The following is a 21,982-nucleotide window of genomic DNA, read 5'->3' as shown; positions in this document are numbered from 1 at the left end:
ATACACAAGAGATGATTAACTGATGAGAGGTGAGGAGCAAAAACGTCAGGAAACCAGACAAAGACAGGAAGTAGAAAGTGAGACGCGACACATGAGGATATAACTTCTCAATAACAGAACCACAACTCAAACCATGACGGACACTCAAAAGAAAAAAACTAAATTCAACCGAAAACACAACAGCAGCTAATAAAATTCAGTTTCATCGCTATACTGAAGGAGCTAAAGGCTCCAAATCTCTTGTGTGTGGTGAGCGCGGAGAAGCTGGCTAACAAGGCTATGAAGCCTCCGGCACATGGAGACGAGACGTCCTGCTCTTAAGGACAAACCAGTGGAATATCTTGAGAGGAGAAGATCTGAACGAGACAGTCAAAGACAAGCGCTAAATACTGCAACTTCAGTCAACGATGCCGCATTGATGGCCTCGTATTTTGTAGCGAGTCGTAATGCCATCGGAAAGGAATGGATACACAATCAAGACAAGAGGACAAACAATGGAGGGCTAAGAAGTTATTTCCATCCCATCTGCTGCATTTAAGTTAAAGGAGAATACCCAGGACTTGCTACGATGGCACTGCAGACCTAAATCAGTTAATTTCCTTCCTTCTTTACGCTTTATATCTGCCCAAGTTATGTCCTATGTGCTCAAACTTACAGTACAGCCAGAGCCAGTGCTGTACTGTGATGGGGACACACACACACACACACAGAGCCAGATGGACTTTTTGGCAGTTTCTACCTTGTCTCCGTCCACGAAGGTCTTGCCGTCGCTGGCTCTCCTCCAGGAAATGTCGGGCAGAGGCTCGCCGTCAGCCACACAGGAGATCATGGCGGCGCTGCCCTCTACGGCTGTCACGTTTTTCAGCTGGGTGATGTGGGGCTGGACTGGAGGCCACAGAGGACGGGGAGTGGGGGAGGGAGTGAGGAAGAGGGGAAGAAAAATTAGATACGTGAGCAAAGGAAGAATAGGTTGAAAGGTGGGGGAGATAGGTGTGAGGGAGCAGGGAGGACAGAGCGGAAGAGAGACTGTCAAAAATCTGACTCATGGGAGGTGAGATGAAGGCTATATCACAGGGTTTAAATACAGAGCGGATGCATGACTGGTACTGACAGTCCAGGCCAAGATCATTCATACACTGCGGTTGTACTTTACAGTTTTGGCAAAGCAGGAAAGCAGCCCTCTGGCCTTATTTCGTGCAGATTCCTTGGCCTAGATGATGAGAACACGAAATCTGACTTTGCAGAAGTTTAAAAGCACGACACGTATCAGAACTCTCCTCACTTTTTTTTTGTTCCAAATAAATATGGATTTTTGGTCTGGGAGGATGCCTCTCCGGTGCCGTGCGAGCGAGCACCACAGTGAGCGCTGCTCGCTTGGCGCCTCCTCCTGATAAGATACTAAGCAAGCCCCCGAAAACACCAAGCATGTCAAGGGCACAGAGCATGTCACATGAATCATGGATCGCTTCTCTTCGCCCCCCAACACACTCACACACACAGCACTTAAGTCCCTAACAGGGTGCCTGCAAAGTAGCCTGGTATCAAATCCGAAAGGAAAAACGAATGGTGACTACTGTACTGAAGGCTTTTAACGCCGCCCAGGGGGGATCTGGAGAGTGTTTGGCAATTTCACATGGCTTCAACTCAGGGTGGAGGATCCAGCTCTGGGGATTTTGGGAGCCTGTAGAAACATGGAGTCACACAAATACACAAACAGGCGCACACTCGCGGGATTCCTCCGTGTACTCTGGTTTCCTCGACCATCAAAACATACACATTAGGTTAATTCTCCTGTCAGTGCCCTTGACCAAGGCACTGACTCAGATCTGGAGTTGGTCCTCGGGCGCTGTAGCTGCCCACTGCTCCCTTAGGATGGGTTAAATGCAGAGTACTGGCTTCACAGGGTTGTACATTGTACGATATGTGACATAAATACAGATTCCTCTGCTTCTTCTTCTTATTATTACTATACCTGCAAGGATCTTTAGTGGATGAATCAGTGTTTTAAGGATAGAGCCTTACCTACAACTCATACCTCTAATCTGAAGGATGGTTTATTGTAACATGGCTCTTAACTGTTGCTCTTTGCTAGCTATCCTTGGCTGTAACCTTTGACCGTTAGCTAATTAGCAAATGGCTCAGTTAGCTGTGGCCAGTGGCCCAATAGCTCGACCCTCGGCCGACAGGCTCAGCTCAACTGGATTTGGCAGCCTGACATGAGACCGAACTGGGACTGAACACAGGCTCCAAGACTGTCGGAGGTCAGTCTGTCAACAGGGGATACAGTACAGAGGCGATTTACAGCGGCGCTGACCAAAACTATGATTGCTTAATTTCTTTATAATTTGAGGGTTTATTTTGTTCATATGTATCTGCCAGCTGAAACTAAGGGGACCATCACATTATCACCTCTTGTCGGTACAAAGTGGTATTCTGGGACAGGATGGGCCGATGCTAGCTGCTTAGCATGCTAACTTCAGTAAACATCTCTGCAACACAGCACATTTCTTCTTTCACATAACGTCAACACTGTTGTTTCTTCACTCCCTGTTGATGTTAGTTCATTTTTGTAATGTTTTAAACTACATATCTAATCTGTATCAAATAACTCCTTTGCAACTGCTAGTGCAGACAGTGTTTTAGTGATATTTGTGCAATCTGAATAGAACATTTAAAGAAATCTGAGTTATCATTTTAAAATAAGTCTCCAAAATTTGCACCACCAGCTTACTCAGATCTAACCCACTTACAAACCCACACCTCAGCGAGTTATTCAGTCTACATCTAGAGTCCTAAATTGCCAATAATGATGGATAATTTCACTTGTTTCTAAAACAAACCAGCTTACCTCGATTACCATCAAGAATCAAGTGTCATTTTCCTGATAATAGCGCAACAATCTGCCAGACGGAAGGAGGCCGCAGAGGGAACAAGTGAATTCATCTCAACCCGCTGACAGAACTTTTTCTTGCTGTAAAGAAAAAATGAGCTTTCTATGACACTAAATGACTCGTTGAGAGAGGAAGACGTGAGGAGCACTTTAGACGTTTGTCCGCATCTATTAAACGTCGTTATGGCTTCTTGTATTGCAAATACACACTTTCACTCAATAATGCAACACTAATACACATTCGCAGCCTGGACCCGCATGCACAGATAAAAGCTGGTCTGAACCAGTTCTTCATCATCACCTTATCTGCAGCCGTTTTTGCCCCAGATGCCCTTCATCATGCAAATATTAAATGGAATATGTCTCATTTATCAAGCGTGGTGCAAAAACCCCACTCTGCAGGGAGCATTATTAATAACACATTATCTGAAACATTTCAACTCCAAATGAGAAAAGAACTGAGACGCAACTATATTGTGTGTTGAAAGATTAAAAATCCAGAATTAATTTGACCTTCAAGGACTGGAGTATTTCTACTGAATGGAGTTTATTTGTCTCTGTTTGATACATAGGTTTCTGTCAGCGTAATTAAAAACGAGGCTGTTTTTTTTTTTTTTTTTTACTCGAGCGTTCGTTAATGACTGTAATTACATTTCATTATATTAATTATAGTTATTGTGATAATTAAACTTGTAAATGTTGAATTTAGTTACCACTGAGTGTCGGGCCTGACACTGACACTCTGCATGAAAAACAAGCTTAATCTCACCCTCACCCTGTGAAAGCCATTAATGTTGGGAGTGTAAGAGAAGCGAGTGACATATTTACGTGAGCTTTCTGACACTTGAAATATATATAAATACAGTTTGGGTGCAGCTTGAATTATTGTTGGCTTCGTGATGTTTACATTTGCTTTTTTAGCTGTTTATGCACCTTTATTATCCAACCAGTGCTCTATTCTGCTGCTGAACAGCATTTTCATCCCCCCCATAGCAACATTTAACGTTACATGAAGCTCCGATCCCACACATTGACAGGTATCAGAAAACAAAATGTGGCACCGACTGTATCTGATAACGATAATATCTGTATTTGTTGTTTCAGCTTTACAGATCCACAAAGCAAATGTCAGCGCAGATTCTCTCCTGTCAGCGCTGATGCCTCTTCTCACTCTACAAAGTTTGGTGGGTTTAACTGAAAAAATCCACTGTCAGACTTATTTTACAGGAGTTATCTGGTGATGTGATGGAAATCGATGTAGTTTACCAGTGTTTTGCTGCCTTGTCTCGTTCTGCTTACATTTTCCATAAGTGAATAGTGCATTATGTGTTTCCAGACGACAAAAGAAAGCGAACAATGCCATGACGCGTTCAGCCGACTTATAATGAAAATAATGAAAAACCCATTAAAGAGGACGGTGTATTTCACAGACTACTGACAATGGATCAAAAAGATGCACGCTGAGGCCGACTGCAGAGGACTCTGCACACAGATATTTATCTCTGCTTCTTCTGTGATGAATTTCTCCCCGTACGATCGCTGAATGCCGCTGAAAAATGTGTTTATAAAGAAGCACCTTGCTCTTTTACTAAAACCTGACATTTACTGTCGATGCGTCGGATAGCTGAAAAATTATCTCCTCTCAAATATGTTGACTGTTGGCTACATTGAGGTTGTTTCCTGTGAAAACAACAGAAAATACATCCCTAAAAAACTGACCAAAAGAACAATAACATGTTTTCTGAAAAGTGTAACTGGTGGATTTTCCGTCGAAAGTCACAGGCAACGAGGCTGTCAAACGGGCGCCCGCAGTTCAAGTCTGGGTTTTGGCAGTTGTAAGCGTGAACTCATGGATATCTTTAAGGAAACCTGCACTGTCAGGAAAGAAGATCTATATTTGTACTTTTAGGGGTACGCTGGCTTGTCACTGGGGCAGTACCCTCTAAGATACAGCTGTTGTACCCTAGACATTGGGTACTTAGTTGTACCCTTGTGGTTTGAACCTTAAAGAGCTCCGTCTAGTTCATCCGATGGACATTTTGTACTTTTGGGAAATGGGGAAAAAAGTGAACTTTTGAAAAGGTTACATTTAGAAAAACTGGTACAGATACCGCTTACTGCTTGAGAACATACATGTACCCATTTGGTCCCCAAAGAAATGGACCAAAACCGGATAATAAACGACTTATTCCTTCTAAATTTATTAATAGAAGCTACCGGACCCCATGTAAACTGGCTAAAGTGAAACTAAGGGATGTGTGGTGAAGATGTGGTTAAGAGTGCTGGGACCCCAGTGCACTTGTTATATAACTGCGAGTAAACAGAATGCATGTGGGATGAGTTGTTTTGTTGTTTTTTTTCTTGAAGTTACCGCTAATTAAAACGCCAGCTCTTGTCTCTTGGGACTGCTCCCAGAAAACATCAAGATGACTCATCTTATGAGGTTATGGCTACAATTAGCTGCGACAACTTACAAAGAATGGTCGGGAACGACGGCTTCACCAGACCCTCGAAACATAGCCGTTGCCCCCTCGAGACTAAACCCTCATCAGATGATAGCCTATGGGTTTTGCGCTTGTCCAGGTGGTGATTATAGTGGGCCTCCAGATGTGAAAGTGTTTAAATATATAAATGTGAAGGAAGAATTAAAACGCTGCATCAATTAATGGCCACAATAACCTGTTTGTGGAGACACGTGGTCATGGGTCTCCATCTGTGAAGTGAGTATCCAGCAGCTGCTGCAGCTCTGTAACAACATCATTACCCCATCCTCTGCAATCTCCTCAAGAAATACATTTTCTGTTTTTTTTCCTCCTGAATCGTACCTTCCTTTGTTGAAAATCCGATTGCCTTATCTCATTTTATCACCTTTAAGCAGGTATTCATAAAAATCTGAGAAAGGAGACGCTTAATGCTTCTACTGTCGAAGCGTTCGTAAGCGTTTGTGATCAGAAAATACATCAGTGTTAAAACCGTTGGATATTATGATGAAGTTAAGGGTATATGTTAGCTTAACATCTGTCGTGAAGGGAGGTCAAAGTAGAAACATGGCTGACACTAAATATAAAGAGTCTCACAGTGTGTTGCAAAGCCTCAACATGAACGTACACACCTGCGCGCACACACCTTGCCTACCGTCAATGCCCTGCTCTCCTCCCTGCCTGTGCTGTCAAGGGTAATAAAACTAACTTACAACCGCGCAGCGAAAGGCAGGACTCCTCCCTCCCTCTTAACTTCTCCATTTAAATGTGCATTTTTGAAGAACAAGCGCTTCTCACATCTCGAAAGGATGTTGATGACTCGAGCACAAATCTCCATACATTTTCATGAGGCCGAGTGTGCACTATCAGAGTGATCTGTGAGGAAATAGCCGTCAGGTTTATGAAAATATAAATTGAAATTTTTTATTAGGAGGGCTGTAAATGAAATATGAAGCAATAAATGAAATATCTCCTTTCAGCAGGGATAGATCACATTGATGCAGTTGTTATTGTGTTGGGCTGAGGGCCATATTTAGACATTTGTGATTTTGAAAAAGAGCTTTTTATGAAATGGAATTTGTGGAAGTCTTTACTATAAAGCTTTTATGGGTCATCATAAAACACAGTTCACTGTCACGGACAATGCTATTACACATAAAGGCGGTGGAGGAGCACGTAATAACAGCTAATATTAAAACAAAAACAAAGACAGGAAGCCTTTGGTTTGTTTCCCGTTAAGGCCACTTCACTCAAATGAAAACACTTTTTTTAATCTATGCAAATAGCTGCTATCATCCCAGCCAATGGAGGCCAATGTAACTGGAAGTGCTTTATACAAATACGTAGTAATATACTGTATATGAATGGTACACAGTAGGCTTTGAGTTTTTAAAATTTACTTCCAAAACTATTTTCATGGTATAGATCTTCTTGGATCAACCATCTTAAAGGGTATTTCTTGTTTTCCCATTGAGGGGTTATTGCATGGCAACACAGACTACATACTGTATGTAGCATCTGTAGCTAGTTGTAGCCAATATGCAAGTCGGGGCTGCAGCAGCTATGGAGATGATGATGACTGTGTTTATGTCAATGTTATTGAGGAGATCTGGGGACATCTTCAGCTGTGTTTGTGGAGACCAAAAGAGATATTTTAAGCTCTCAAACCATTATACTTTCCTGACCATAACCAAGTGTTTTTTGTGCCTAAACTTAACCAGAGCACAAGGACAAGAAGAAATAATAAATTACAACCCAAGCAAACCAAAATAACAACATAAAGAAACCCACAGCTTACATAACTTGTAATGACCACTGCTCTCCTGTTTGGGTCTGTTTGATTGTCACACTGGTTTCAACATGCTTACCAAACACTTTGAGGAAGAGCTCCCTCTCCTGAGACCCCGCCTTGTTGGTGGCCCTGCAGGTGTAGGTGCCCCCGTCGCCCTGTCGGATGTTGCGGATGGTTAACATGCTGCGCCCACCTTCCATCCTGTTGAAAATGTACTGCTCTGACGGCTCCAGCTGCTGCCCTTTCCTGCACGGGGGAGAAAAAACAAACACCGCAAATGAGCGACGGGAGGAAAAACACGGCAACCGACTCACACCTGACAGTGACCCTCGCAAAACCCACACTTCAGCACGCCTTTGATGTTACAGATGTATAATCTTAGCACTTTGGATGTCAGCTGATCCCATAAAAGAGAGGCTAAGTGCAGACAGCTTGACTTTGAAGCTATTTCTATCTATAGCACATAAACAGGAGAGAGCATGACAGCACTTTTAATAGAAACCTCCTCAAAAGTGACAAAAGCCTTGTTTTAGATAGACATATCATACTTTCAGAGAAGCAACTATAGTTCAATGACTAGTTTGTAGTTTCTCATCAGAATTCTTCAAACGCCACGACTTCTCAAACTCTGCCACGCAGAAAAATATATATTCTTCATATTCGCCGTCTGTGTTTGAGTCTCGTCTGAGCTCGCTTGTGTTGCCGTGTACGTCCTGTTATGGACTGCAGCACTCACTAAATGACTCCGGTGTGGGCTGGAATATAGTGCTGACTTAATGTCTTTTCTTATTGGGCCCTGTAGGGAAATTAGTCAGAAAAAAAATCAACAGCTAAATTGATCCATGTCTATATTTAAGCATCATAGCAGACGCATAATGGCGTGAAGCAGGGTCGCAGCCGCCGCCGCTTGTTTACTTACCGCAGCTTAATCAGCCGCGTAATCTATAAGGTTAAAGGCATCGCAGGTTTGGGGGGGCATTTGACTTTTTTTTCTCATTCTTGCACAGATTTGGACAAACTCATGGGTGCTATTTTATGCCATCTGCATGCAGGCTGAAAGTATGAGAATACATAAGCAAGCACGCTCAAAGCACTTAAAAGATGATGGGTCAAACAGCTATGTGTAATGTGAAAGGGGTCACTCGTAGCGCCAGGAAGTTATCACCTGACTTTACAGTTTCCCTTTGAGTCTTTTACCATCTTTCAACTAATTGTTTTGCTTTTATGGCGTGCAACTTTAACGAGTCTCTGCGCTCTCATCTACCGTTTTTAGCCAGAGCAGGGAGCTCTATTCAGAGGAACGGCTCTGACAAATCCACTGCCGAGCAACAAATGGCAGACAGACAAAGTTAGCGATTAGCTGGAGAACATTGCGGAGCATTAGGCAGCTAAAGAGCCTGATATTTTTTCTCAGGAGATGGCAGAGTCCAAAACGGAGCTGAAAGAAGAGTGAATATTGAATAAAGCATAAACGCAATCAATGCAAGACAGACAAAGGAAAGTCGTAAAACCAGACAGAAATACAAAACTCAAGACAAACCAAAAGCCGAGGAGAACAAAGCGGGAACACAGAGGACACACGAGGACCAGGAAACGAGCACAGGAACACAAGAGACACAGGATGATCCAACGAGGAATAAAGGAAAAACTTAAAAGACGTAAATACACAAAGGTTGAAACAAATGCAACACAGGTGTACGCAATAAAAGGGCGGGAAAACAGACAAAGACAGGAGGTGGAAAGTAAAACATGAGATAGGAGGGTATAAGCTACAAAATGAACAGGAAACGACTAACCAAAAACCCAAACCATGACAGTACATGGTGGCTTGAAATGAATGGTGAAATGAAGTGTAAACAAGAAACTTTAGCCCTAGCTTTAGCCCTAACTTTGGCCCTAACAATATGTAAGAGTTTTAGCGTCATATGTTCGAAAATGTACGTTAAAAAATGTTAGTATTTTTAGTGCCTGCCCCTTTCCAAATGGTTTCTTCTGGTGCTTTTCCATAATGTTCTGTGTAACAAACCATTTTGGTAGTGTCCATCTCCTGATCTGTACAGCATGCAAATGTAGGTATGATGCGTATCCCTGCAGCAATCTGATTTTTTGAAAAATGTGTTGTATATTTAAAAAATTTAAGATAGAAGCATTTGTTAGAGAATTAATCCAACAGAGAGGTGATAGTCTCGAGGTCAGAGATGCAGCCTGTGGATCAGCTGGGAGAAACCCAGGCAGGCAAAATGAATAAGTAATGTTCTCCTCTCCCTTTACTACCACAGTCTGCGTGTACTTGAGCAAGGCACTGATGCTTCAGTGATCAGTGGTGGTTGAACTGGGCAGCTCCTCAGGTGAGTTGTGTACAAAGAAGACCAAGAAAAAGATAAAGCAATATTATCTGTTGCAATTTTTTATTAATGCACCCGAATACTATTTTAACCCAGAAATATGAAGAATAGTTTTGAAAACACTTTCGTATTTTTACCTGTTCATTCGATATAGATGATAACTGCCTCAATCTCAAACTGGCACCATGTTTTCGTGAAGCTTTTGTGTAAATTGAATTCCAAAGCAATAAACGCAAAGCGCTCGGAATAATGCATAACTCTAAATATATTTAGAGACTTCTCTATAAGGTCTCAGACTATACAGTCGACTGTGAATGAAAATAAAAACAATCTTGTTATTTAAAATGCGTAGACTCAGACCCAAACACACACCCATAGTAATGCGGTTTAGCGAGGCCCCAGCCTCACTATACTGTAGGAAAAGCTGGAGGGAGGATAATTGAAAGTCGACGCAGGAAACACCAAAGCCAAGTAATAATAACTCTGGCGAGCCAAAGAGGAAATGAAGAGAGGCCTCATCTTTGGAACGGACAGTGCAGGACGGGCTGCAGCGCTGAATGTCATTACGCTGACTGACTGCTGACAGGTAGTCCATTACCTAAGATGCATAGAGGACGAAGCGCAACCTCGCACTGACAGGAAATGCAACTGTGTGAGGCTGGAGGATGCTGGGAGGGGGTGACATCAAAAGGAAAACTAAATTGGGTTGTGATTGTTGTTTACGCCCGAGCCGATTCTTTTGTTGTGATGTACCCATTTTAATTCTGTGGTCTTGGATTGACGTACAGGGCTTGTTGACCCGGAGGATACGCCGAAAAGTCTGACAGCCAGGAGACGCCGCAGAGTGTTGATGTGCAGTTGAAGAGATGCCATCTGTGGAGTGATGGGCAGCAAACGCTTCATGTTTTATTAAAAACAGTATTTAAAAGGTGTCATGGTTTGGGTTTTTGGTTTTATAATTTCCTGTTTTATGCTGAAAGTTTATCCTCATGTGTCATGTTTTACTTTCCACTTCCTGTCTTTGTCTGTTTTCCCGCCTTTATCCTTTTCCCCCCAGTACATTGTTTGTTTAGTTTTTTTGCTTGTGGATTACTCCTGTTTTGTTGCCAGCGTTTTTGACCTCCTTTTGTTCTGGATTATTGGATTTTGGACTTGGACATCAGCTATTATTAAAGCCCGCTTTTACTTTTTAACCCGCCTGCCTCAGAATTCTCCATTTGGGTCCTTTTTGGATAACCTTGATGGCAAATTGGGATTACAGTGAACAAAGACTTTCCTGTTAGGTTGAGTTTTTGTGGTGTGGTACCAAAACAAAACCTCAAGGCATTCATTATTAACGATAATAGTAACTCTGACACATCATTTTATGCCACTGACGGGTAGTAAGGCTGATCTTTAGAGGGAACAGAGAGGTGTAGTGTCAAAAAGAGCTAGAGCTATCACCTAGCCTATTAAGACGTGCTGAAACATCCAGTTCTATACAAGCTAGCGTGGTGAGTTTTTCCTAATTAGCTAGCTACTGAATCAAATTAGTGCCCATTCAGTCCAATAAGAATTGTTCACCTGCGCCAAAAAGTATTCTCGCTTCTGGGTTTACTTCCTGGTTACTTACTGAATATGCGTAGTGGTGTTTCTCCCGCCTGCAAGTTCACCCTCAGCCCATTAACTCTACAGTACATCACATTAAGCCAGTTTAGAGATGTAATCTCAGTGATAATACACAACTTTGAATCCTTCTGTAAGCCTCTTTCACTCTAAATCTGGTTAGGTGGATAAAACAGCAAATATAATCATTTTCCGCAGACGAACAGATTTGTCATTTCAATTGCCTTTTGTAATTACGGCGCCAAACATAACTCAATTTCATGTTATGATACAAAAATAGAGTTAGTGAGTGGAATAATTATCTAGGAACGAAAGCTTTCCCATGGAGTAAAAATGAATCAATACAGCAGTTCTCACCCATCATCACTGTGAAATTTGCTGCGTCATATTATGCACGCTGTTCAATCATTAAAATCTAATTTTCCTGGTTTGCTCTATTGCTGAAAGACAAGGTAACACACCCAGGAGTAAATATAATTTCTTTTGTTGGGACTGGAAACAAGAGAGCAAGATGAATGAGACTTAGAAAGTTTAGATGGTTTCCAGCTGTGAAGTGTCTGGAAATCTTGTTTGTACTTTGCACGCGCCTCATTTTTTCTGCCATGAGCGACTTTGTTCTTTCAGACAAAAAGAATTGGATGCTGAAAATACAAAGCTGATGCATTCACATAACACATTCAACAGTGTACTGTAGTTGTCGTACAGTCTTCCTGCACTCAAGTTAAATACTTGAACTTGTGACCTTTCTGTTAAGGTGCCCAATATATAAAGATGTCAGCTTGTTTACCTCTTTGATCACATATTCTGACAAAAATATCCAGCTGTACGTGTAGGATTGACATCAACCATAAATATGAATGCTAATGATATGTCAGAGAAAATAGCAGTTACGTGGCAACGAATAATTTCAAGGAATTAATGAACCTGTTTAATGACTTTGTGTAGATTGATTTCTGGATGTTTAAATATATAAAGCAAGAAGAAAAACACATTTAAGATGCCTTGTGTGACATCCTGTCTTTCACTTTTGTCAAAGATCCTTTTGTGAATGTTCTTGTGTGTGATTGTGGATTTATGGTGCTACTTCAGGAGGCAAAAGGACAGGCTTTTGGACAGTACAATCAAACCCTTTTTACTCTGCAATGAAAACTACAAGCACGGTAGTTAAAGAGAGAAAATAACTTGAAATTGCTAAGAACGAAAGCTAAATGTGGGTGTTTAAGACTTCACACTTAAACGTTGCAATGCATCTTTGTGGTCGATTCAGAGTTACATTTAAGTGTTATTTTACCAACCACTATTTTCCTCTTTCTTTCCTCTAGGATTGTTGGAGCTCTGGCTATAAAACACAACTTGTGAATTTCTCTAGAGAATAAAGTTAGCAATATTGATACTTCAGGGATAATACTGCCATATTTTGCAGGTTTTATCCTGCTCACTACCAGTCAAATTCACCCACACCCAATTTTCCAAAGCATACTTCGAGTTTTGAATGTGTCTTTCTGCAGTTCCTTCAGGGCAGCCATTGATTTCCAATCATTTCAGTACAACATGAGAAAGAACTTACAGAAACCTGCCAGAGGTAGGTGATACATCACAGTTAAAGCAATATCCAATGTCTCTTGTCAGACATCAGAATCCAGCTATCCTTGTCAGGACTTTACATTGACTTCCATTCATATGTACACCCTAACCCTAACTTCAGCCTAATCTCTAGTCATACCTTACCCATTAAATTAACCACGACCTCAGTAATCATATTTTTGCCACATTGGTCCCCAAGAGGACGACTGGTCCTGACATGGAAAGTGTTTATGCCAGAAAAGATCCCCAGTAGGTAACAAAAATATGTACACTTTCCTTCGAAAAAGACTTGTTCTACAGAATAAAGTTAGCCATATTGATATTTTAAGGACAATGCTCAATATTTTACAAGTATCACCCCCCTCACTACAAATCAAATTTACCTACAACCAGTTTTCCAAAGCATACTTAGGGTTTTGAATGTTTTTTCCTATAGTTCCTTTAGGGCAGCCATTGATTTCCAATTATTTTAGTACAGCATGAAAAATAACTTAAAGAAGCCTGCCCGAGGAAGGTTTTTCATCACAGTTAAAGCAACGTATTTTGTCTCTTGTCAAAGTTACAGCATAGTTGCTTAATAATTCACAATCCCCTCAAACCCGGACTTTATTGACTTCCATTCAAATGTACACCGTAAACCAAACTCAAACCCAATACTAATCAATTAATGCCAAACCCTAAACTTAGTGTTTTACCAAATTAGGACCGGTCTTTGTTCCTCATGGGGACTACTGATCCTGACATGGTCAGTGTTTATGCAATGGTCCCCAATAGGTATCATAAACGTGTACACCTTGCATTAGCATGTGATGTTAATGTCATTTGAAATAGACATGATCTTCACTGTCTTAGTCTTAACCAATGGTGGTTTAAAGTCTGTGAAAGTTGATTTTGCCCTGCAGTCAAATTAAATGCTTGAAATAGAAAACACTACAGTATGCTTTAGAAAACAGTCAAGTATAATTGATTTGTACCTGAATGGGCTAAAACATACAGCAACACTGCTACGGGCTATTAAGGAGAATTAACTGGAAGAAAAGACAAGTGCATTATAGGGAAAAAAGCACAAGCTTCACTGGAATGCCAATAAAGTGTTATCAATAGGTGCAAATAGCTTGTCATGATTGCCTGCTGAGTGGGTGCAAGCTAATTACTTGATGTCGAGTTGTAGAGTGGATGGTGGGGTGTCAAATGCTCTTCAGGTGCAAATTTTCACACTGTTGCTATGTGGCATGTGATATTATTGTGTTGCTGCTTAGGGCAATGTGCGAGGGCGGATTACGAATTCCTCAGTTAAAACTGGGAAAGAATATCTGCTTGATCTGTAACCAAAACATTACAACTGCTTGCATGTGGGCTGTTTGTGAGGAAAATATTACACATATACACAAATAAAGCTCAATACATTTGTGATGATGATGATGATGATTTAAATGCTGTGATGGTTGTCCTCTTAGGAGTTCAGCTATGACAGAAACATCCTCACTGAAGAATTTCCAAAGTTGGGAATCCTAAATTTGGCATTGACCTGATCTAGCTTTTTAGAGATGCTAACAACAAACACTAGTCTGATAGAGAGACTAACGTCAATGTTGATGTTATGCATCAAAGCCAAAAACTGAACTCCTGTCTTTTCTTGTCCATTACTGCAAGCTAGCCAGTCAGTGACAAGTAAAATGAGATAACCATTGTTGTGGATCCAGTGAATCTTGAACAATCCACTTTGGAGATCTAATTACTGTAGCAATTCTCAATTTAAGGTAACATACGAGGTCTATGAGAGGATTGGGATGTATGTCAGAGACCGATGCCAGATATTAAGGAAGTAGAAGTTACCTGTGCCATGTGACCGAAGGGTCAGGAGATCCGGAGGTGATGCAAGTAAATGTGACTGATTCCTGGTAGTCAGCCGTGGCATTGAAGGACTGCTGGAACACTGACAGCACCGGAGGGACTGCAAACAAAAAAACATAGCAGAAAATAACATAATCAGACAGGAATGCAGCCATTGGAAAGTCAAGAGGATGAATCATTGAGAGGCTAAATCTGACTATTTTTCTAAATAAAAATCTGTCTTTTTGAAGCCAGACGATGAAGGCTAACATTTTCAAATGGATTAAATTGGCCTTGCGAGTGGCCTGTAAGCACTCCCTGAAAATGCTACTTCTGTTGGTAATCCCAAGGGGATTTCAACTAACATTTTGACCCAGCTTTGGTAAAAAACACAAAGGAGCTGAGCACAGTGATATGAAACCATAATACTATTGTCTGATTCAGAAATGCTCGGCTAAATCCATACAAACAATAGGAGACAGAAAATGTGTTTCAACATCAAAAACAACTACACCGCGTATGAAAAACAGTGCTTCTCTATTATGAATAAACCATTCAATCCCTGTCAAGTGCTCGGGCTCCAGCCATTGTTCGTCTTGCCGGGCCAATTTGTGTAGACTCAAAATTAGAAGGCCTTCATCGCTTTGATTTTACCGTTAGTGATTTTAAAGATGTACAAAAAGAAAGCCTCTCTCAGGATTTTTTTTTTTTACATATCCAACAGAATACTTTTTAAGATTAAGTTGAATTTTTTTGTGCTTAAATGTGGTGGTGAGGTCTTAACATGTACATGCCAGGGCCGTAAGTATAACAGCATTGTGGGGGACATATCCCCAAAATCAAAATGCCCCCTGACCTCAGACCAGTGATCTTGGAAATACATTTAATTGATTAAAAAAAAAACATCCCATTAGTCTAAACATGCACATGCATGTTGATGTGAAAATATAAATATATTATTAATATATATTATGGCCCCCCAGCAGAGTTTATCCCCCCAAATGTTACAGTATGTCTTGCTATAAACAGCAGAGGTCTTAATGACTTTATCAGGAGTATATGGTGAGCGCAGTCTGGAACACGCAGCGTGTCAACTGAGGGCTGTCATCTTGTCATTCAGTAAATGGAGAGCGGCTCTGCCTTTTCTCTGTTTGCCTCTGCGGTGACAGGGGAATGACAGCTTTATGGTACAAGCATGTTTATCAGTCTGCTAAGTCCATTTCTCAAGCCTGTACTTACGCTGTACCTCTACTCCCACCATAACGGCACCACTGTGGCTCTGTCCAATCTAAGGCCATTATTAAGCATGTGTGGAGCAGCTTATTGGGGCTCTGGAGCTATTATGCCATCAGTTTGCCTCCCTGATGTCAGGGAGAGAACAAAGCACCACCTGAACATCTGAGGACTGTTTGAACATATGAGCCAGAGAGAACTGATGTTCACACAGTTGGTCCAATGTTTATATTCAGCTACACTTCCAAAAAAGATCTCTGCTGTCAAATTCTTGATTCAAAATGCACAGAAGTACCTGAAAAAATGCCCAGGTACTGTTTCTGGATCTATTTATTGACGTGAGGAAAAGCAGGTGTAGACGTAAGCAGAATGCTATTGGACCGACCATGCCCATCTGAAGGTGGAGACCTCAACCCCCTGTAAACGCACTCTGTTTGGCCTCATTCATTATAAAGAGATATCTCTCTCACATGCTAAGAGGTCCTCTAACTCCTCCACCTCCTTCTATTGAAAAGAAAGCCCTGAAAAAAGCCACAACATATCTCTTTCTAGGCAAAGAAAAAATAAGCACGACCCACAGAATAGCATCAATTACTCCACCGGCTTCGCCTACTTAATATGCATAATGAGATCTGATTACTATGTGGACAGAATCGCACTAATGAGAATGCTTATTAATGCCTGGTGCAAATGCAGAGGCCTGTGATTAGATGTCATTACCCAGATAACGTGTCTAGATACTCATCATGTTTCAACTGAGGTCCGAACGTAAAAATAGTGTTACTGCATTTTACTCATCTAATCTCTTGAAGGCTAACAAAAATCTTAAAAGCATGAAAGGTTTTCTGTAACTTTTGTTTGCAGCAGCTGCTTTGCTTTTAATTAGGCAGAATAAATTACAGGAGACATATTAAGCTCAGATTTATAATTACATTTTGGGCTACTAGAATAGGTTTACATGCTTTAAGGCTCAAAAAACTAATCAGTTTGTTCATAATATTTCTCTTTAGGGCCTCCTCCAGAATACCCAGTCTTCTCTGATTGGTCAGCTCACACATGCCTGAGCCAACCCCGCTCACTGTGTCTCAGCTCAGCTGTGTCATGTTTTCAGCGTCCAGTTAGCTTCACTTCTATCGTTAACATAATGCAAATGTGTGACATGGTGGCATAGTGTGATGTCACAACGTCACAGAATTAAAGGCCGGACTACTGATGGAGCATTTCAGGAGCAGTGTTTTCTGTGGGAGAGAGGAGCTTCTGTTGCAGTGGACTTTGGACTTTTTAACTTTCAAGAACTTTTATATGCACAAGAACATATAAAAGGAAAGAAAAAAAACGTAATATGTCTCCTTTAAAATAAATTTAAAGGAGCGATATGTAAGTGTTTTAGCTAAAACTAATAAATAACAGTGTTGACGTCATATGAAAGACATCTATATATTGGAGTTCCCAGTCTGACCACTACTGTAGATGTACGGCTAATCAAGCTAACTAGCTAACTGTCAGCTACAGTTAGCAGTAGTTAGCGGTTGACAAGTGGCTAATTTTTACATGGTGCACCTTTAACGGCATAATGCAAAAAAATAAAAATAAAAATCCACTATGTTTTGCTCAAAAAACAAACCTCTCCTTCAAACATGGCGTCTTTGTTGTTAAATAATTCTGCGATCTAATCTATCTCAGACGAGGATCAACATTAAATCAACACAACCCACACAAAGAGCACGGAAATGAAGAGGAATCACCCAGAAAGACATCTTGATTTCTGTGTCTATTCTCTCCCCGCGAATGAAAACCTACCAAACAGATGTTTGCACTTGAGTTAAATATGTGTTAATGTTTCTGGCAGCTGCACAGTGATATTATCCCGGCGCCATTTGTTTTCCTCTGATCAAGACAACAGTGGTTTGAAAGGCGTTAAAGGTACCACTCGGTGTGCAAACAAAGCTGAATTGTCTCATATTCCAACACTGTAAACAGACCTCCTTTTGGTGCGCGGGAGTTAATGAATTGAATTTGTCCTCCAAGTGATGTCACCTGGAGGACACTTATCCCCGCGTAGATCTAAAAACGGCTCGGTAAAAATGAGGAAAATTAAATATGATACGCGCCGGCTAAAGAATCTCATTAAAATGCAGTCTTGATGAAATGTGCTTGTGAAGTTGCTGGAGAGAAAGAAAAAAAAAAAGAAATGACATACTTTGGGATAATGAATGGGGAATTCTAATCAAAACAAAGCATCATCGCGGATACTAATGAACCAAACACCGCAGTGTACTGTAGTCTTTCTTAAAAGATCAATTACACTAACGACACCAGTGTGCGCGAGTGAGAAACTCGTCAGGGTACGTCTAAATTCAACAGCGTCTGATCTATGTGTTGTCTCGTGGCGTCTATTCATCATCTACTTGTTGCCGTGTGCTAAAAAATGAGTGAATTTTTGTAAGTAAAATCAACACACAATAGGAAACCGGGCTTGAAAGAACGCACATGAGACACACATCAAGGTGCAGAAAGCTTTTCATGGATAAAAATGGCCTAAGCAAAAATCAAACACCATGAGTCCTTTCCAATAGTCCTGACTCGGCGAGTGAGAGGAGCGAGCATCTGCCTGACATGATAACCATTGATTTCCCCGCCAATAGATCTCCATTCTCCAGTGTCCCCTTCTCTTCCTCTGCAATACACTCCCACATCAGCGAGCCTTGTTGAAACCAGCCCCTGTTAATGAGACACACTGCCAAGCAGGCGAGACTTCAAAAGAGCAAATCAGCAACAGGGTTTTTAAGCGTCCAAAAAGAATCTGGCAAGCTTTATGAATTCTTCATGTATTAGTCATATCCGTCAAACTTCAGAGGCTCTGCGGAGATAATGCGAGGTTTACAGACATCCCCACGAGCGCGAGCGTACACACTGCAAACATATTTCAAGATACAAACTCTCCCGAACTGATTTGAATGCATCCTCGAGGAGCTGGAGGAGTTGTTTTCCGCGGAGCGCTAATGGGCTTCAATGGAGTGAGGATCACCCACGTTCTCTGTAAAATGTCATAACCATATTACACCTACTAGAAATTCAGCAGGTGAATGTTTTGAGACGAGACCTTTGCTGGAGTGCTTACTGGGGATTTGTTTTGCCTTCTAGATTAGTGCACAAGCAGGAATCAAACCAGGACTGATTGATAATTGGGAATGTAATGTCACAGGGGAGACCGTATTTATATTCTGCTCTTGAACGCCCGGCGGTTTTGATTGATGTCGCTGCGAAATAATTTAGGAAATCTTGAAGGACACAGCCAGTAGTTCCACTGACAAGCTGAAAGAGGGAAAATTGCGGGTATAGTGTGCGAGTGAGTGAACCAACAATTAGGTGGATGTGCCTCGGAAGGATAGGGGGGAAATCAGGAAGTTATTTTCCATTTTGCATCGCCATCAGTTGCCATAGAAACAAACCGTGACTACCGTGGTCATCAAAGTGGAGAGCAGAGAGAGAGGTTAATAAAGGGAAGCCACTGGGCAAAATGGAAAAGTTGGCAGATGTTAGCCATATGTATGAGTTATAATCACAGCCTCTTAAATAATCAGTCCAACATGATTTACATTGAAGCAGCAGTTCGATTATGGGAATTATTTGATTTCTTGCCCAGAGTTGGACGAGAAGATCAATACCACTCTCGTGCCTGTATGTGAAGCCATTAGCCGGTTAGCTTAGCTTAGCATAAAGGCTGGAAAGAGGGGAAACATCTGTCCAAATGTAAGAATATCCATCTACTGCACCTTAAAGCTCAATAAACGAGATATTGTACATAGTCAGTGAGCTTTAGATATGTTGTAGGTGGATTTTGTAACAGTTCCCCCCAAAGTGTTACCTATTGGTTTGTCAGCTACCGTTTTGAAGCCTCGGGTTTAGTATTAAGGCTGTCGTCATCAGAGGAGCACTGTCAAGAGAAGCAAACGTAGGCCCGTAATTTACAAAATCAACATCACGCTGTATTGAAGAAGACTTGAAACGAGCGATTGAGACCGTAGACTTCTCAGGAAACTGTTTGCTGAGGTACTAAATCAAGTGAGAAGTAGGGTTGTTTTCTCATAAGCTTACATACAATCAAACTTCATTTTGAAACCAGTGGGCTCCCTCTTTGCTAGTCATTAGTAAGAATGCAGTTTAAAGCATTTTCATATTTGCTACAGCTATCAGACCAGGAAGCGTGCGAACATGGTTTCCCCCAACCTCCAGGCTTTATACTACATTAAGCTAAGCTAAGCTAAACTGAACTGCTGCTGACTGTAGCCTTTTACTTGAAGGTCCAGTTGGGAGTTCGTAATGAGACTCAACAATAAACTACAAACCGGGCCTTAAAGCAAGTAAGCATATTTACCAAAATGCCCAACTGTGACTTTAAGTTAGCCAGCAAGCAGGCCAGGTTCGTAAATTTGATGGCACCTACGTTAGCCAGTGTGACATTCATGACTCTATCTGTTGCAGCTATCACAGAGGGTGTGATAAAAATGTTTGTCTACCTGAAATATGTCTCATTTCATAGGATTCCCCTCAGCGTTCGGGGATGAAAAATTGCTGCATGTCATGACAGGAAGGACAAATATATCCATGATAAACTGGACTAACAGAGGCAGAGACAGGGAGAGAAGGGGACTCGGACTGTTGTGATACAGATTCAAAGCTTACTGAGAGTGAATCACGTCTGCAAATTACCCAATTATTCTAACAATAATCCTTATTTTTAAGCTTGTTCCTCCTCAGTGGATGAACGTCTTACACAACTCCTCTATGATAACTTTTGAGATCACTCTCTGAATTGTTCTCCACCCTCCTGCACACTGAGCTGTTCAGCCCTCAGGGTGATTAACCATTCAGTGGGTGGCCCCTCTCCCTCGTTACGCCATCATGCTCATCTACGGCCCGCTTTGATAATACACTGGAGTCCGTGAGCTGCAGCAGGTCAGCGCTTATGGGCAAGACACCACTCTTTTATCAACTGACCCATGAATATTTATACCCTCACATGGGACGAGGGGGGTTATACAGTAAGTTAGTTCAGCCTGGCTGTCAGACAAATATTGTTCTGCATGACTGGTCAAAGAAAAGTCTGTAAACACTTTGCTAAAGTAGTCAGAACTGACACTTTTTCTGAAACACTGTCAAAAGAACAGCATGCATCGCTGCTACGTGCTCAATGTGACTTTGTGTGACTCCCGACTCGAAGACGGTGATCAGGTTCAATTGTGGTTCACAATTAAAATCCACCATAAAGACACAGCTGGTGATTGGCTGTGCACCACCCACTAATCAAGAAATACAAAAGAAAAATCTTGTTGACTGCTGTTTGAACACAAATAAATGATTCAAGGACAACCTTGCGCATACACCAAAAGTTTTCTATTTCAATTTGAGGCACGATCCTTCAGAAGCAAGAGACCTCTCATGCAGCAAAAGCTGAAAACTGTCCTGATTATCTGCTTTTTCCTTGACAGCGTCATTCAACAAGACTCTTCTTCTAATTGAGTCCTTAAAATAAAGTTGGCTGAGTGCCGTGAGGTTGTCCTGAGGGGCTTCTTAAGAACTTTAAAGAGATGGAAAACTTAAGTTTGCCAGCTTCATCTATCTGTCAAATGTAGGGCCTTTTGTCATTCAGATGCTGGTGTCGGTTACATAAATGTAACTCTTAAGCAACTCCAGATTTCTTACATGCATTTGAACTGGATTAAGATTGAAAGTTTAACTAGTTAGTGCTGGTCAGCGCTTTTAATAAGGTGACGATACATGTGTTTAATCTGGACTGTCCTGCCAAGAGACAACGTCGGTCATTTAAGCAAGAACCCCAAAACAACACATTTAGTGGTTATAGTAATTATGACGGGAGCAAAAGTATATGGTATGGTGACATTGTTGTAGGGCGACAAAACCTGACACTACACACTGCGCTACATTTTGAATCCCAATACTACCCTTGCCCCTGCCACTTAGCCCTACCCCATTTTCTGCGTTCATGCCAAGAGGTTGGGTGTCAATGATTCTTGCTGGGATGGAGGGGTAGAGCAATGTGTTAGGGCTACATGGCCCTCCAAACAGTCTCTGAAGCTAACTAGCTAGCTCCCAACTTCCAATAAACACTCTTAATTTGTATGATGCTGCCATTGATGTGTACAAAGATGGACACCGCCAAAGCGTATAGTTTCTGGGGAGAGAAAGTATTTTCTGA

General features: G+C 41.4%; 1 protein-coding gene across 5 annotated transcripts in view; it reads right to left on the bottom strand.

Annotated features, from left to right (window-relative positions):
• The window catches only part of ncam2 (neural cell adhesion molecule 2), a 327,503-nt gene that overhangs the window by 52,174 nt on the left and 253,347 nt on the right, over nucleotides 1–21,982 (bottom strand). For all 5 annotated transcript variants that reach the window (XM_084347060.1, XM_084347062.1, XM_084347061.1 and 2 more), the window contains 3 exons: nucleotides 14,533–14,650; nucleotides 7,239–7,408; nucleotides 740–885 (listed from right to left, as the gene is read on the bottom strand). In XM_084347060.1, coding sequence (XP_084203186.1) covers nucleotides 740–885; nucleotides 7,239–7,408; nucleotides 14,533–14,650 — 434 coding nt within the window. The remainder of the gene's footprint in view (nucleotides 1–739; nucleotides 886–7,238; nucleotides 7,409–14,532; nucleotides 14,651–21,982) is intronic.

The sequence above is a fragment of the Pagrus pagrus genome (genome assembly GCF_965226575.1).
Source record: "Pagrus pagrus genome assembly, chromosome: 24".
Classification (NCBI taxonomy): Eukaryota; Metazoa; Chordata; class Actinopteri; order Spariformes; family Sparidae; genus Pagrus; species Pagrus pagrus.
Note: the sequence above shows the minus strand (reverse complement) of the source record. Positions and strands in the feature narration are given on the sequence as shown.